Source organism: Microtus oregoni, unplaced genomic scaffold (assembly GCF_018167655.1).
Source record: "Microtus oregoni isolate MIOR12 unplaced genomic scaffold, Mior012 000004F_ref0000308, whole genome shotgun sequence".
Lineage (NCBI taxonomy): Eukaryota > Metazoa > Chordata > Mammalia > Rodentia > Cricetidae > Microtus > Microtus oregoni.
This window is the reverse complement of record NW_024543063.1, coordinates 66,029,838-66,046,368: the sequence shown is the minus strand read 5'-3', so window position 1 is coordinate 66,046,368 and position 16,531 is coordinate 66,029,838. Positions and strand designations below refer to the sequence as shown.

Sequence of the window (16,531 nt, the reverse complement as noted above, 5' to 3'; positions counted from 1 at the left end):
TTAGGTGACTCAGAAGTGGTTGTAGGGGCTGAAGAGATGGCTCACAGGTTAAGAGTGCCCTTCCAGAGGACCCTGGTTCAATTCCCAGCACCTACACGGCAGCTCACATCTGTCTGTAATTCCAGTTCCAGGACATCTGGCACCCTCATACAGACCTACTTGCAGGAAATAAATAAATTTAATTTAATTACATCTCTGATTAAAAAGTGGTTGTCTGCAGTTACTCTCAGCCTCCGATTTCCCGCTTCTGTTTCCCCTACACTTTTGCGTTTATTCCGCATCTTCTTCCCCCAACTCTCACAAGCTCTGTGTGTTTGTTTGTTGTGGCTGTGCCAAGCCGTGGGCTGTTCCGCCTGAAAACTCCCAGAATCACACAATTTCCAGGACAACAAGGTTTTTAAAAGACGGGCTATTTAACCTAGTTTATTTTGTAGATGTGGAGAAAGTCTGAGACTGATGTCTGTGGCACAGCCTGGGTGATCCTGCCTTTGCACCAAACGCACACCCAACCTAGTCTGTCCCAAGCTTGCCCCTTATGTGTGTGCACCATGCACGTGTGGAGGAACCCACCAGCTGGATACTTCTGCCCAAAGCAATTAGCACCATGCCCTGTGGATTCAGTGTTCAGCAAATATTTACCAAGTGCCTATGTGCAAGAGTTGTGAAAACAGGCAAGAAAGACACTGTTCCTGCCCTTCTGAGCACGCAAGAATTACTTAAACAAGGTAATTTTAGATGCTGAGAAGGCTAGAAAGAAAATAAAATGGAATTATTATAGGAGAGGTGAGGCTTCAGATAGAGTGGTATTGAAAAACTTTACCACTCGGTGTGTGGTCCTTTCCGAGCGCTCCGCTCCCCCCACCCCCACCCCCATGTTTTTTGCTGAGAAGAACACTGAAATTGAGAAGGAGCCAGGGTGGCATATCAAGTCGCAGTGGCCCTACTCCCTAAACAGCTGCCCCTGAGAACCAAATGGCCTGGATGATGAAACTCAAGGAGAAAACTGCATCACCTCGCAGTCCACGTCCCGATAGGTGTCGCGAGGTGAGGGTGGAGGGAGGCGGGATCTGCGTCTAGGGAGAAGCAGACAAGCAGCAAATAACTAAATTCCAAAAGCCTCTGGAAAGGACAGCTACCGCCGTACAGTAGGGATTCTCTGTCCCCCGAGAACCCGCCCAGACAACCGCTCCCCGCCCCCTGTCCAGCCTGGTCCGGCTTGCGCCAGGCCCTAGAGGACTTGTAGTTTATCCAGCTCGTCACAGCAGTGTTGGTACGGCCCAGATAACTACAAGACCCAGAAGCCAGCGCGCAGGCCCAAGGCGGAGTCAGCGGCGGTGGGTGTGCGAATGCAGGGGGCCAGAAGGTGCGGGTGCCAGGCGCCAGGATGCGGTGGCCGGCCACTCAGCTTGGGAGCAGCCCAGACGCTTATTAACCAGATCGGTGCGGGCGGCTCCGCGGCGACAGGCACGTTGCATTCTCACATTGGGTGCAGCCCGGGCCACCCGGCTGTGCAGCGTCTTGATGCTGCAGAGGCGCGGCGCGGGGTCCCGGTAACCAGGGGGTAGGAATCCAACCCCGGAGCTAGGCTGGCGCTGCTAGCCGAGAGCCTTGGGTTCTTGCGGGGACTGGTGTCCACCTGGGGCTGTGCGCAATGACTTGCTCTTGTTCTTTCTGGGCCAGGGTTATCCTCGGCAGGTTCGCGATGCAGCGGGCGGCGGTGCTGGTGCGGCGGGGCTCCTGCCCCCTCGCCTCGGGCCCCTGGGTCCGTAGTCACAGCAGCGCTGCAGCCGAAGCCTCCGCGGCGCTCAAGGTGCGACCGGAGCGCAGCCCTCGAGACCGCATCCTCACTCTGGAGTCCATGAACCCGCAGGTGAAGGCGGTGGAGTATGCCGTGCGTGGACCCATCGTGCTCAAGGCCGGCGAGATCGAGATGGAGCTGCAGCGGGTGAGCCCGGGGCCTGCGGGGCGCGAGGCCAGGGGGCGCTCATGGCGGGAAGAACCTTGGCAAAACCATCTGGGGTCCTCCAGCAGGACCTCCATCCCCGGCGTCCAGCTTTTTCATTGTACCATTTTTTGGCTGGAACGAGAGAACGCCCCCTCTTTGGCCCGTTACCCACCAGTGCCCCGCATCTGGCACAAAGTGAGGCCTTCCGACGGTTCACTTGTTGAATTGTACCCAATTATTGAATGGCCTATGCTGCCAGGCACTGCGTGTTCCCTGAGTGTCCTCGTGGAACTAAGATCCCTTGGAAGGAGGAAAACAAGTGAATATAGAAGTGAGAGTTTCAGATAGTGAACAGATGCTTTCAAGAAAGTAAGACGAAGGGACCTGGGGGTGGTGAGAGAGAAACCCTGTTAGGTAGAAACGGAGGGAGGAAGGGAGGTTGTGTGGCTAGTTTGTTCCCGAACCTTTTTTCAGGGCTGTGGCCGGTTGGGTTTTTGCCAGCCACAGTTGCTTGACAAGAATGGGACTCTGCAGAAGAGACTGGCAGAATTCCTTCTTTTGTACCTCGAGAACCGTGACTTCTGTAATCATAGAGTTGGGTCCTTGTGGTCTTAATAAGGGCACCCTGGTGATGCCAGGGATGTTGGCTTGAATCCATAGCTGTTGTAAAAATCCTGGGGTGATTTTTCCCTGCCCCAAACAGGGTGGTGTGGCTGTATGTAAGACATACCCTTGGGTGAAACCAAGTTCTTTGTGCTGGGGACAAGGTCTGGCTGTGTAGCCCAGGTTGGCCTTGGACTTCACATTCTCCTGCCTCCACCTTCCCTGTGTTGGAACTTACAGGCACACTCCACAGCCCTGCATCCTAGGATACTGAATTTTAACCTGGGTGGAATTCGGAAGGCAGAGTCAAGAGGGAACATTAAAAAGAAACACTCCTGCCAGGCCGTGGTGGCACACACCTTTAATCCCAGCACTCAGGAGGCAGAGGCAGGCGGATCTCTGTGAGTTCGAGACCAGCCTGGCCTACAAGAGCTAGTTCCAGGACAGGCTCCAAAATCACAGAGAAACTCTGTTTCGAACCCCCCCCCCCAAAAAAAAAGAAACACTCCTAAGATTAATAAGAAAATGTTAGCTGGGGGATGGTGGTGCTTGCCTTTAGTGGATCTCTGTGAGTTCAAGGCCTGGTCTACAGAGTGAATTCCAGGACAGCCAGATCTCCACAGTGAAACCCTATATCAAAGAAAAAACTAAAGAAAAGAAAAGAAAATGTTAGCAGATAGTTCTGACCCAGAATGTGAGTTTCTTGATTTTGCCCAGAGTCACCAGGTCCCAGTGTCTCCAGGACTCAGTATCCTTGAATGAGTGAGAGAAACTCTTCTGGTCTACTCTTTCCATGGGGAGTTTGATGAGGCCTCAGACACTGTTTGACTCAGAACAGTGAGTTAGACGAAAGGGAGCTAGCTCAGTGTCTGCTGCCGACCTTTATGGAGATGGGTTTGGGCTTTTTTTTTTTTAAGATTTTTAAATTATTTTTAAATCTGTGTATATGTAGCTGGGTGGTGGTGGCGAACACCTTTAATCCCAGCACTTGGGAGGCAGAAGCAGGCGAATCTCTTGTGGGTTCAAGGCCAACCTAGTCTACAAGAGCGATCCAAAGCCACAGAGAAACCCTGTCTTGAAAAACAAAAACAAACAAACAAAAATGTGTATATGTGTAGTTATGTGCACAGGAGTACAGGTGCCCATGGAGGCAAGAGTTGGATCTGCGTTGGGTGGTGGTGGTGAACCCCTTTAATCCCAGCACTTGGGAGGCAGAGGCAGGTGGATTTCTGAGTTCGAGGCCAGCCTGGTCTACAGAGCAAGTTCCAGACAGCCAGAGCTACAAGAGAAACCCTGTTTCAAAAAACAAAGCAAAGCAAGAGGTGGATCTTCTTGGAAGCTGAAGTTACAGGCACTTGTCAGCTCCCTGATGTGGAAACTGAAGTGGAGTCTTCTGCAAGAGCAGAGTGTGGTCTCAACCCCTGCACTGTCTCTCCAGCCCGCAGCTGTTAAAGGCTGGGCCCAGAGAAGCCTGGCTCTGTTCTGTGCCTGCCTGACACACTGGTGGGCATGGAGCATGTGTTTTCCTCTTCCGAACTTTGGGATCTGGGAGGCTGCAGCTGTCCCTCCTTGAGGCAACAGTCTCCCTGCTAAAACAAAGCTCGGATTAAAGTGTTCCCTGTTTTATCACGTCACAGCTGATTTCTCCGCTCCAGAGCTGGGAGCGGTTCCAGGAATTCTCTCTACGTTTGCTAAAGAGCAGCTTCCGTGTTGGCTTTATAAAGCAGAGGATGGTGAGGACCAGGAGGTCCCCGACCTTAGGTTCAGGCTGCCGTATTGTTGTTCCAGTTCCATCTCCCCCGGCTCATAATGGTTTGGTGGGATTTTTCAGCAGGCAGAGGACATGTAAGAATGTTCCAGGAGCAGACAGAGGACATGTGAGAATGGTCCAGAAGCAGGCAGTGGTGTGACCAGTGGCAGAGAAGTTGGGAAGTTCTAGGTTTAGGGGAAGGGGTAGATGTGCTTAGTAGGAGTCTGTGTGGCCGAGGGAGGCAGGGTGGATGAGGTGGAGGAGCAGAAGTCGCTTGAATGACTCTGGACTTTACCATGCCTCTCGACTGGACATGAGGAGCCGGGAAGGGTTTCCAGCAGTGGTATAGCTCAGGCAGACATGTCTTGGTCATTGGGCCAGAAGCATCCCTACTTCCTAAACAGACATCCCACACATCCAAGTTTGAGTACCCCCAAGTTAGCTGAGAAGTTCTCTCTGTCCACCTACGTTCTCTGATGTTTGTTTTGGTTTTAAGACAGGGTCTCACCGTGTAGGCTTAACAGACCTGAAACTTCCTAGGTAGATCAGGCTGGCCCGGAACTCCACAGAGGTCCATCCACCTGCCTCTGCTTCCCAGTGCTAGGATTAAAGGTGTGCACCACCGTGCCCTCTCTAGCCGTAATGGTCAACTCTGTCAGCCGTATTTGTCAGTTGTTTGTTTCTGGCCGGGAGGGGAGGGTAGATGCTGGGGATGAATTTAAAGCTTTACTAATGCTAGGCAAGCCCTCTACCATTGACCTGGAGCTGTTCTGAGCCCTGTTACTTTTTTATTTATTTTCTGTTTGTGTTGGCTTTGTAAGGTTTGTTATTTCTGCCTCTGTTTTGAATGTAGCAATCCAAATTGGACGGGTGTTCTAAGGGGTTTTATCTGGTCAAGAAGTTTGTGTGAAGACTTGGGGCAGTTTCCATGTTTTCTCTGGGCATTGGTTTCCCTAGTCTGTGAAGTAGACAAATAGCTTAGCTGGCCCACTTGCTCCATTCTCTAATGCCTTATCCTTAGGGACCTGAGGTGACCTCTATGATGGGTCCCAGCATCTTTTTTTTAAATTTATTTAAATTTACTTTTTGTGTGCATTTGTGTGAAGGTGTCAGATCTCCTGGAACTGGAGTTACAGACAGTTGTGAGCTGCCATGTGGGTCCTGGGAATTGAACTCAGGACCTTTGTAAGAGCAGCAAGTACTACTCTTTACCACGGAGCCATCTCTCTAGCCCTGGGTCCCAGCATTGTATGCTGCTTATGGAATTGTTTCAGTGAGTTCTTTGCCAATAGTGCCGGCTAGACACGTGGCCCTGGTGTTTGTCTTCAAGGTGGCTGGCAGGGCTTAGTCCCCGTGCTTTTTGCTCCTCTGATAAGGTAGCCTGAAGGAAGAGGGGAAGAGGCTAAGGGGACCGTTTCTCCTCGATAGCAGCTCCACCAAGGGAGAGCCTGTTTTGGGGTTCCGGATCCCATTGGTCATTGGGAGCAGCACTTTTTAATAAGCTGCAATTAAAGGGGGTTTGAGAGGATCTGACAGTTTCTCCCCTACTGTTTTTTCTCTTGCTTGTTTAAGGGCAGGGATCAGGACTTGGCACAGTAGAACGAAAGAATGGCTTTACTTTTCCAATTGTGAAAGTAAATACCAGCCAGGTGGAGTATTGGGGGGAGTATAAATCTAGCTACTTGTCTGAGACAGGGGGGTTATTTGAGTCCAGGAATTCAGGGCCAGCCTGAGCAATGAATACAGGAAAGTTCTGCTTCCAAACCTACAAATATAAAAGTGCTTGCCATATAAGCATGAGGGTCTGAGTTTGATCCCCAGAACTCAGATGAAAAAGCCAGGCCTGGAGGTGTGCACCTGTACCCCAGTTTTGGAGAGGCAGACAGGAGGATCCCTGGGGTTCCCGTGGCCAGCTAGGAGCCTACTCCAGCCAATGAGAGACCCTTTCTCAAAACACAAGGTGGATGGCTCCTGAGGAACCACACCCAAGACTGACCTGTGACCTACTCTTGCACACATACACACACATGCACCTACAGGAACATCATATACAAAGTAAGCAAAACAGAGAAACCACACCCAAGACTGACCTGTGACCTACTCTTGCACACATACACACACATGCACCTACAGGAACATCATATACAAAGTAAGCAAAACAGAGAAACCACACCCAAGACTGACCTGTGACCCCCTGGCACACATACACACACATGCACCTACAGGAACATCATATACAAAGTAAGCAAAACAGAGAAACCAAAAGCTCTCAAAGAGCAGAAGGTTCAGAACTAGAGAAGTCTGATTACTTGTGTTACCTTCAGTGTGTGTTGTGTGTAACGTGGGACCCTACCACATGGCTGTTGTTCTCTGGATAGAAGTTCTAGCCCTGGATGTGCTAAGCACAAGGGGTCTTGCTGGCCATCTTCAGAGCTGATATAGAACGTTTCCAGGTGTGATGGCACTGGGGAGGCTGAGGCTGGATCTACATAGTGGGTCCAGGCCAGCCAAACAGCCAAGGCTGCAAAGAGAAAGGAAAAATTGAATAATAAAAAAGAGAACTAGAAGATTTCCTTGGCAGGATGAATCCTGCACCCATCCACCCTGTTCTGGCCGTAGACCTGCATCCCAGGCTTTAAGGGCTGTGGCCCTCGGGCAATTCATCCAGACTGTATTGGCCTGCACTCTCTTCTTCACAAACTGGTTTGCAGTGTTAGTGACAATCCTTTAAACAGAAGCCAATTAAAATCGTTAGAGTCTTTGTTCTTGGGTCACAGTGGCTGGGCCTGCAGTTCCAACTGCTCGGGCAGCAGAGGCAGGAAGATCCTTGAGTCCAGGAGCTCCGAACCAATCACGGTCAGCACAGCAAGACCCTTCTTTGTTCTGAAACTTTGTTTTGTTTTGTTTTTGTTTTTCAAGACAGAGTTTCTCTGTGTAGCTTTGGCTGTCCTGGAACTCATTCTGTAGACTGGGCTGGCCTCAAATTCAGAGACCCACCTGCCTCTGCTTCCTGAGTCCCTGGGATTAAAGGTGTGTCCCACCACCACCCGGCTTTTTCCCAAACTACTATGCATTGCTTGAGTGTAAGAAGTGGAGATTGCAGGGCTGGCAAGATGGCTCAGAGGATAAGAGCACTGGCTACTCTTCCAGAGGTCCTGAGTTCAATTCCCAGCAACCACATGGTGGCTCACAACCATCTGTAATGAGATCTGGTGCCCTCAATATGTTGTGTATATCATAAATAAATAAATATTAAAAAAAAAAGAAGTGGAGATTGCTTGCTACCTCTGAATCTCTCAGTGTGGGGCTTCCTGGGTCAGCTGCCACTTCACTGTAATAATGAACCTGAACGGAAATCCTTCAGCTTTCCTTCCAATTTATTTTTTAGATTTATTTACTTTTAAATGTTTGTTATTTTATGTGTGTGTGTTTTGTTTGTATGTATATACTATATGTGAGGCCAGAAGACGGTGTCAGGTTCCCCAGAACTGGAGTTAGAGATAGCTGTGACCTGCTGTGTGGGTGCTGGGAACCAAACCCGGGTCTTTGATAAGAGCAGCAAGTGCTTTTTTCCGATGAGCCATCTTTCCCACCCTGCTCCTTGTAAATCTTGACTTCTCTGGTTGTCTGTGGAGGTCAGAGGCTTGCTTGAGATGTACCTGTTTTCAGGGTCCGTGGGACCCGGTGCGGTTTTGTCTCCAGAGCGTCTTTCAGGACTTCTGCCTACTCTAGTCTGGTTAATTGTCCCTTTGAATCTGGGAGCAAGGGGCCTTTCGTACGAGGTTTCTGGGGTCTGGGAAGGCCCCTCTCCCACCGTGTACCCCACTCCTTTCCTGGACCCACTTGTGGTAAAGATTTGTGTGTGTGTTCATGTGTATGTGCGTAGAGGTGCCTACTGAGGCCAGAGGCAGAGAGCTGGAGTCCCAGGCAGTTGTGAGCTGCTCCCGAGAGCTGGGAACCGAACTCGGGTCCTCTGCTAGAGCGGGATAGCACACACTTACCCGCTGAGCCATCTCTGCAGCACCTACCCCTTCTTAGTCTTTACTTCCAACATTTGCTTTGGTTTTTCTCATTGGGCCCCGCCTACCATCTCTCGCTCTCAGTCTCTTATTTGCTGCATTGGGAATGTTTGTTGAACGAAGGGGAAACTCTGTGGGCTTCTTGAACACAGGTCTCCTGAAGTGACTGGGCCGTCCTTTGAACAAGGAAATTAACTTGCTCTCGTCTCTGCCTCCTCTCCTCCCCAGCTCTGTTGGGGGTGTGTAACTGGCAGATGCAAAGTGTACGTGATTAAGATGTTCAGCATGGAGGCTGGAGAGACGGCTCCATGGTTAAGAGCACTTGCTCCTCTCACAGAGGATCCCGATTTGATTCCCAGAACCCCTATTGGGAAGCTCACACCACCTGCGGCTTGAGCTTCAAGGGATCTTGATTGTCCTCTTCTAGCTCCTGAGAATACCTGCCAGTGCCTCCCAAGCCCTGGGATTAAAGGCATGTGCCACCACACTGGACTAGCTCTTTTTTTAAAATAGCATTTTTCTCGTGTGTGTGTGTGTGTATATATATACATATATAGGTGTAAACATGTGTAGGGTATATGTAGAAGCCACAGAACAACAGTGGTGTCATTCTTTGGATGCTGTACACCTTAAATTTTGAGACGAGGGCTCCCATTTGCCTGGAACTCATTGATTCATCTAGGCTGGTGAACCCTGGGAATTCACTTGGTTTCCCTTCCCAGCACTGAGAGTGCAAACCATACATCATTGCACTTGAGGTTTTTGGTTTTGTTTTTATATGCAGTTCTAGGACTTAAACTCAGGTCATGGCGCCTGAGCCATTTCCTCAGCCTTCCCTTTTTGTTACTTCTTTTATTTTGCCTTGTCCCCGCGCGACTTGTCCACTAGTCTGGTGACCTTTAGTGGTGCTGAACTGTGGGCTGGAAGGACAATGATAAATCTTTTTCTTTTTCCTCTGAAGAAATGTTTCACTACTGTTGACCCTACATAAGTCCAAGTGGCAGGAAAGGAGCACCGCCCCCCCCCCCCCCCCGGGACCCTCTCTCGGTGCCGCGTGGGATGCAGTTGTGGCTTAGATGTGTCCAAGTGTATCAGACAGAGGAACTCTGGAATGCTGGGAGAGACAACCAAACGCTGCATGCTTGTTAGCCCCTCTGCCAAGGTGCAGAACTGGGGGCGGTGGCACCACTGGTGCACATACCAGGCCTGGATACGTACTTTGGGCCAGAATCTTTCTGGGGTACCTTAGTGTTCCCAGCTCATGCAGATCTTGTCTGCCCAGGACACCCTTCTGAGTGGTTGCTCAGCTATGTAGAACAGTCTGCTTGTCTATTCAAGGGAGCCACATCTTGGCCCAAACTCATCCATCCATCATGCAAAGTGTCCATGGTCTGTAGGCACAGTGACCCAAGAAAGGGGGTGCTCAGTGTTCCCAGGCTTTGTGTCAGCAAGCTCTGAACTGGCTAAATAGTGCGAGGGGGCGGGCACAGGAAAGGGACATCCAGGGCTGGATTCCAGGCATTATTTTCTTCTGTATTGGGCTGGCCCATGGCCCAGGCCTAGAACTGTATGTTGAGTCTTGGCCTTCTCGGCCGTGACAGATTTATTTCTTACTGAAGAATAGGCTCTGGCCATACCAGAGAGTCACCTCTGTTCAGTAGCTGTGGGCTTGAGAGCTACAATGGTTTAAAGAGTGATGGAGGGCTTCTCAGCCGAGGAACCCAGGCCAGCGCTAGGGTGTGTGGGCCTGTCTTCTGTATGCTATGACTTAGGCAGCTACCTCATAGCCCCCACTGTCCTGCTTGGCCTCTACCTGTGGGGTGAGCCTTGCAGCTACGTGCCCATCTCCTGCTCTCGCTCCTTACCCAGCCTGGTGCAGCAAGTGCCTTGGTCTAGAGATGTGTGACTGCCCAGAAAAAAGCTCCATATTGGCCATCTCTAACTAAAGATGGGGCAAGAGGCACTTGCAGGGTCCCCGTCTCCCAGACACACCTTTCAGAGACTTGGGCTCTGTTTGTGACACTCTGAGGCCCTTTCTCGGATTCTTTTCTCAGCCTACTCTGCCTCGTGAGGCTCAGAAGAAAAAAAAAAAAACTTGGTGGGGAAGGGCCAAAGAGATGGCTCCATAAGAGTGCTCATCATGTAGGTGTGAGCCTGAGTTCAAATCCCCAGTGCCCAGACCTGGTCCCCCCGACCCTGAAGCCTCAGTGCTGGTGGGAACAGGAGCGTCAGGGCTGACTGGCCGGCGGCCTGGCCAAAACCCAGCGAGCTCCACGGGCAGTAAGACATCCTGTATCAGAGCACCAAGGGAGAGCTGCGGAGACTAGTCAGTGTCCTCCTCTGGCCTCTGCGTGTTTGCCCATGCTCAAGCACACACCTGAGTGTGGCACACACATGTGCAGGGACATGCATACACTTGTACACATGTGCACACACTCAGGAGAACAAATGTCACTAGTGTCAAAACCGCATAACTGTATCTTTAATATTATATTTGGGAAAGCACAGCTGGAGATGGGGTGGGGGCTGCCAGGTCTTCCCACCCTCGTCCCTCCTTCCTCCACAGTGGCACTAGGGCCTCCTTCCTGGACTAGCTGTGTGTGTGAGGCGGGGTTTGTTCCTGATTATCCTCCCATCACCCAGGGAGGTCTTTGAACTTGCTAGTTTATTCCTCCAGCAGCTGATGCTGGGTTTATCAGGGGGTTGTGTCGACTCCCTTTCTTCCACGTCTCCGTGGCAGCTGAAGTGTCTCCTCCACTCCCCAGGGACCTCCATCTCTCTTTCAAGCTTTGGCTGTCCTGGAACTCTCTTTGTAGACCGAACTGGCCTCGAACCCTTAGAGATCCACCTGCCTCTGCCTCCAGCGTGCTGGCATTAAAGGCTTGTGCCACCACCGCCTGGCTCAAATCCCTCTGAGTTAGTCCCTCTGTGATCCCTATTTAGTGCTCACTTCATTGTCTCTTATCCTTCCTGCTAAAAAGAAAGAAAAGAAAACTAGCCATTCTGCAAAACCAGGCTTGAGAGAGAACAAGGCCAGGTCCTAATTCCCATGGATGGATGGATGTCTTCTGGAGGGGGCCATGAACTCCGTGTCTCTAGCCCTTTGCGGTTTCAAAGTGAAACTCTGTTTGGGCACAGGAGTAGGGACATCTGGCTCTCCCTCCCTGACTCTGGGCATATTTTGCTGCTGGCCTCTGCTCTTCCTCTACTTTGGTCCCTGTGCCTTTTAGACATCCCGGTGAAGTGACAGGCTGTGGATCTATCTGTGTCACGATGCCTCAGCTACCTAACAGCTCCTCTGGTTTGTCCAGAAAGTGGGGGGTGATAGAGCAGAGCACACTGGGGCCTGCCTTCCAGAGTTCAAACTCTAATGCTTGTGTTTATCAGTTGCGTGACACCAAGCGAGTTCGTTAGTCTTTTGAAACCTCAGTTTCCTCATTTGTGAAATGGGGTTGCTCCTAGTTCTTCCTCATGGAAATGGCTGTGAAGATTAAATGGGACCAGGCTTAGTTAGCGCTGCCTGACATTTGGTGAGGCTCAAAATAGGATTGCTTATTAATATCTTGTGGTAATTCTACAGCATGGCCTCAGGAATGTAGAATCTGAGTCCTTAAATAACCACCTGCCACCTTCTCTCTGCAGGGTATCAAAAAGCCATTCACTGAGGTTATCCGAGCCAACATTGGGGATGCCCATGCTATGGGCCAGCAGCCAATCACCTTCCTCCGTCAGGTGAGCCCTCCCTCCTGGAACCTGGGAGGGGCCGGTACATCATGCACTAGAATCCCTGAGGGATGTACCACCAAAGTAGCAGCCCTTTCGGGTACCTGATGTCCCCTGTTTTTCTCTCTCTCTCAGTAATCCCCTTCTAAGGGTATCAAAAATGCCTTAACCCATCTGTGGTGGTCTGGGGTAGGAAACTTCCAGGAAGGCTCTTCTTCCATGATAGATCTGGGATCCCGACCGAGCTTCCATGAGGGTGTTCGTGTGTGTATGTGGGGCAGAGGGCCCGGAGGAAGAACGCCAGGGTGAAAACACAGCCCAAAGGGAGCCCCTGTGCTGGAGTGCTGGCTGGCATTGTGCATTTGCCCAATGGAGCTCCCTTGAGTGGCAGATGGAGGTCTCCCTCCAGCCCAGCAAAAGCTCAGGTTATAGCAGCGACTGCCTCTGCTCTTGGTTGCCTCCAACATAACCCCCCCCCTCGTAAGGGCTCCAAGTGGTGGGGGGGTTCGGTGTTTATGTCTGAACATCAATGACAAAACGTTGCGTGAGCTGACAATGAAGGATCAGCAGCCAGAAGGAGGGAAAGCATGGTGGGAAAAGGCCCCCGGGCAGCCTGATCAGGGGTAGGAGACCTAGCTATGGAAAGCCTCTTCCTGGAGCAGGACTGGGCCTGTTCTGGTGTACCGTGTGTGGTTATGGTTCACATGCAGGGCAGGTAATGAACTTTCAAAATGGTAGCCTTATTCCATTTTCTCTCCCTGTGTCACCACCTTCAGAAGTGGCAAACTACGGGGGTCCCCTCACCTTGTCCTTTGGGGCCCCAGCCCCTGTGTGACAGAGGAGAGCATACAGCTGGTCCTGCCTGAGCGAGGTCCTGAAGCCATTACTGCTGACCTGCAGAGGACTGTGGAGAGGAGTGGATTAGGGCCCCGGATGCAGAGATAGAGGGCCAAACAGTAGCTCCGTCAGAGAAGCAGAGGCAGGTGGAAGGCCGAGGTCCTTGATTGTTAGTAGAGGTTCCAGATGTGGACCTGGTCTCGGGTCGTGAGTTGGTTCCCAACAGTGCTTACCTTCACAAGCTGTCAAACTCATCCCCCAAGCCAACCCAGCCCTGGACCCCAGCTGTCCTAACTTGTCTCAGACGGTGTCAGCTACCTGTAACCTTCATCTGTCTCCTGTGCTCTTCATAATGCCCCTGGGGGAGGGGCAGGCTAGGTTGTTGCTCTTTATCCAGAGGAAGAAGAAACAAGCAGGGAGGTAGTCATGCCACTGGTATCCGCACCATGACCTGTTCTCCCCTCCCCGCAGTGAGCCTGGCGTGGTTCCTCAGCCGCCAGCTTTAGACAGGTGTGCGAGTTTTGCTGGCACCCCGTCACACACGGGCTTGGTTAATCTTCTCAGTCTGTGTTCTCAGTCTGTGTGTTTAGGTGATTTTGTTACAGGGAAGAGGAGCCTTTCCGGCTTTCGGGTCTGAAGTTTAGTCTCGCAGAAAACAGGCTGAGAAGGATTTCAGGCTGTGTGTCTGCAGGACCTCACAGCCTTCTTCCTGTCAGCCAGATTCTGCTGCCCACTGAGGCCTGGCCCCTTATCCGGAAGACCCTCTAGTTCTTAAGATCCTGGGTGTTTGGGTCCAGTGTTCTTCATGGATGGGTGGAGGCCGGGGCTGTGTAGCACCCTCACACTCCGCCATGGCACCCCCTTTGGTACCTCATTCTTGCACCAAGCCTTGGAAGTCGTGCCTCTTGGCTGTCAGAATCTCTCCTGCTGCAGAGAGCCAGCGTCTCCCTCTATGCTACCCTGAGCTCCCACAGCCTCAGCCCTCATGGGGAGAGACGTGCTATGACGTGGTGTTCGGATTTGGCATCTTCTCACTGTTCCTTGCCTAGTTTCCTGTGGTCTTGGGGGTACCACCTTAAAAGCTCAGCTGTACCCTCTTTCTTTAGGTGATGGCACTCTGCACCTACCCAAACCTGCTAAGCAGCCCCAGCTTCCCAGAAGATGCTAAGAAGCGAGCCCGGCGGATCCTGCAGGCTTGTGGTGGAAACAGCTTGGGTGAGGCCCAACTTGCAAAGTCCTCAAGGATGTGAAATGAATGTGGGTTCCAGGATAGGTCTGGACCCATTAGCACGCAAAGAGCTATGGGGTAGCTGCGCTAAAAGTGTGGACAGTGGCTGATGGGTCGAGGGTGCACAGATGCACATATGTGTGCTCTTTGTCCCCCAGTTTACTAAGTCAGTGCTTTCCCTGCTGTCCTGTGGGGGGGTCGGATACCCAAGGGCAGATATTCTAGTCTCTGATTTGGGTTTGTTCGGTGGCCAGCTGGAGGCCAAGTCAAAGGATAGTTCCCAGCTTAGCTGAAGCTTCTTGTGTCTGTGGCACTGTCTGAAGAACGGCTGCTATTTGCCGGGGACAGGGAGCATCCGTGTCCCCTCTGCCCCGCTTTGTTTGGCTTTCCTCAGTTGAATTGTCCCTGTTCCCCCTTCCACTCTGTTGTAACCCTTGCATCCTACCCCTGTTCCTCTTTGTGGAGAGCCCAGGCCCGGTCCAGGGCCAGCAGTCTGCCTCCTGGTAGAGGCAGGTGCCCTCTGGCTCCCAACAAGGAGGTCCTGAATTTGACCTCTGTGGATGCAACAGTGATGTTCTCCCTCCCTACCCTGCTTAGAATCCAACTCTTGGCTCTGGCTCTTTGTTCCCATCTCATTTTCTTTCCTGTTTATTTCCCCTTTCCCCCAGTGTCTGCACAGCATAGCTCAGTCAAAAAAAAAAAATGGTTGTTCTTTTTTTGTTGTCTAATTTTTTTTTTTTTTTTTTTTTGAGACAAGGTTTCACTGTAGCTTTGGAGCCTGTCCTGGAACTAGCTCTTGTAGACCAGGCTGGCCTCAAACTCACAGAAATCCACCTGCCTCCACCTCCTGAGTGCTGGGATTAAAGGCGTGCGCCACCACCTCTCAGCAAAACGGTTGTTCTTAAAGCTTTCTTAGAATGTGCACCCTAATGTTCTGAGACCTAGAGCCAAGAGTGAAACAGATATTTTTCTAAATTGCTCAATCAGGTCAGAGAACAGCTAAACTGCCCCTTGGTTCCTGCCTCCCTCTCTGCTCCCCTCTCTCTTTTTGTGCTTTGTCTCCTGTGGGCTCTGTGCGTACCTGCTGGCCATGGTGACCCTGTCAACACCCTTGGTATGGGTGCTGTGGTATCTGTCTTAGGAAGAGGCCAGTGCCCCTGCTTTCCTGCCTGCCTGCCAGCCTGGGGGCTAAATCTTCTGGTGCAGAGGAATTGCTTTTCCTTTACCCTCCTCCCAGCACGGAGGACAAAAGTATTTCTCAAAACCCTGTGGCCCTGAGGTCTCCAGAAGTTCCGCGGGAGAGGCAGGCGAAGAGGAGGGGAGTTTGCTTTGTGCATGTCTAATGTGAGGGGATAGGGAGTGGACCTTGGTTCCACCCACTAACCCTCATTTGTTGACTTTTGTTCCTCTTTGTCAGCTAAGCGAGGGGGTAGTAAGAGGCTGTGTCTGTGGAAGGGCTGCCTTGGAGTGTTAGATGAGGAAACCAGTAGACCATAAGGGCTTTGTGGCTTACACTGGGCTCTGTCTCAGGAGCTCGTGAATACAGATGAGGGAAACACATTCTGAGCCTTTCCTTTTCATCTTTAGACTAGGAACTATATTGTCTTCTCCTCCTGGACTTGTGAGAAAGGCTGATGTGTTGGCTAGAGCCTCCTGGTAGATGTCGAGACACAGCCAGGCTCTGCCCGCTGCAAGGAGGAGTTAGTGTCCTCATTCTAACGGTGATATTGAGCGGCCAGTGAGAGCAGAGCCTTCGGCAGCCCAAACTGTTTTCCCGCCATAGAATTAAAAGGAAGTAGAATGTGTCCGTGTTTTCTAGGAACATGCTGACCAGAGTACCAATTGCTGACTATACATATGAAGGGTTTTAATTTTAAACATTTTTATTTTATGTCTGTGGGCATTTTTGTCTGCATGTATGTCTGTGCACCACTTGCAAGCCTTGTGTCTGGAGGAGAGGAGAGGGCATTGGATCTCCTGGAACTTGAAATTCGAGATGGTTGTGAGCCACTGTGGATATGGAGAGTTGAATCCAGGTCCCCTGGAAGAGCAGTCAGTGTCCTCAGCCACCAAACCATCTCCCCAGTCCATTTTTATCTGTTTTAATGTATGCATATGTTTATGCCTGCTTCTCTGTATGTGCCCCAGGTGTGTGCATTGCCCGTGGGCCAGAAGAGGGGGTTGACTCCCCTGGAACCGCAGTTCCAGGCAGCAGTGAACCACCACGTGGGTGCTGAGCATTGAACCTGGGTCCTCTGCAAGGACAGCCAGTCTTTTTCCCTGCTGGGCTGTCTTTCTAGGTCCCATGTGTGAAGCCTTAGAGTTCAGCCATGCTTTTCTCATGACTCTTAAAATCGTGTTTTACTTGGCAGGGTGTGGTGACATGCCCTTTAACCCCAGTAGTCATGAAGCAGAGGTAGGCAGGT

The 16,531-nt window shown here is 51.3% G+C and overlaps 1 protein-coding gene across 3 annotated transcripts in view; it reads left to right on the top strand.

Moving 5' to 3' along the window:
* Positions 1 to 1,325: 1,325 nt before the first annotated feature.
* Positions 1,326 to 16,531, top strand: part of Gpt2 (glutamic--pyruvic transaminase 2) — a 32,660-nt gene continuing 17,454 nt past the window's right edge. Inside the window, exons 1-4 of one of the 3 annotated variants that reach the window (XM_041649995.1) lie at positions 1,326 to 1,464; positions 1,681 to 1,945; positions 11,960 to 12,049; positions 13,984 to 14,092. In XM_041649995.1, coding sequence (XP_041505929.1) covers positions 1,703 to 1,945; positions 11,960 to 12,049; positions 13,984 to 14,092 — 442 coding nt within the window. In that variant the 5' untranslated portion in view covers positions 1,326 to 1,464; positions 1,681 to 1,702. Of the gene's footprint in view, positions 1,562 to 1,680; positions 1,946 to 11,959; positions 12,050 to 13,983; positions 14,093 to 16,531 lie in introns of all 3 variants that reach the window. The other 2 variants (XM_041649994.1, XM_041649996.1) reach the window with 2 other exon arrangements.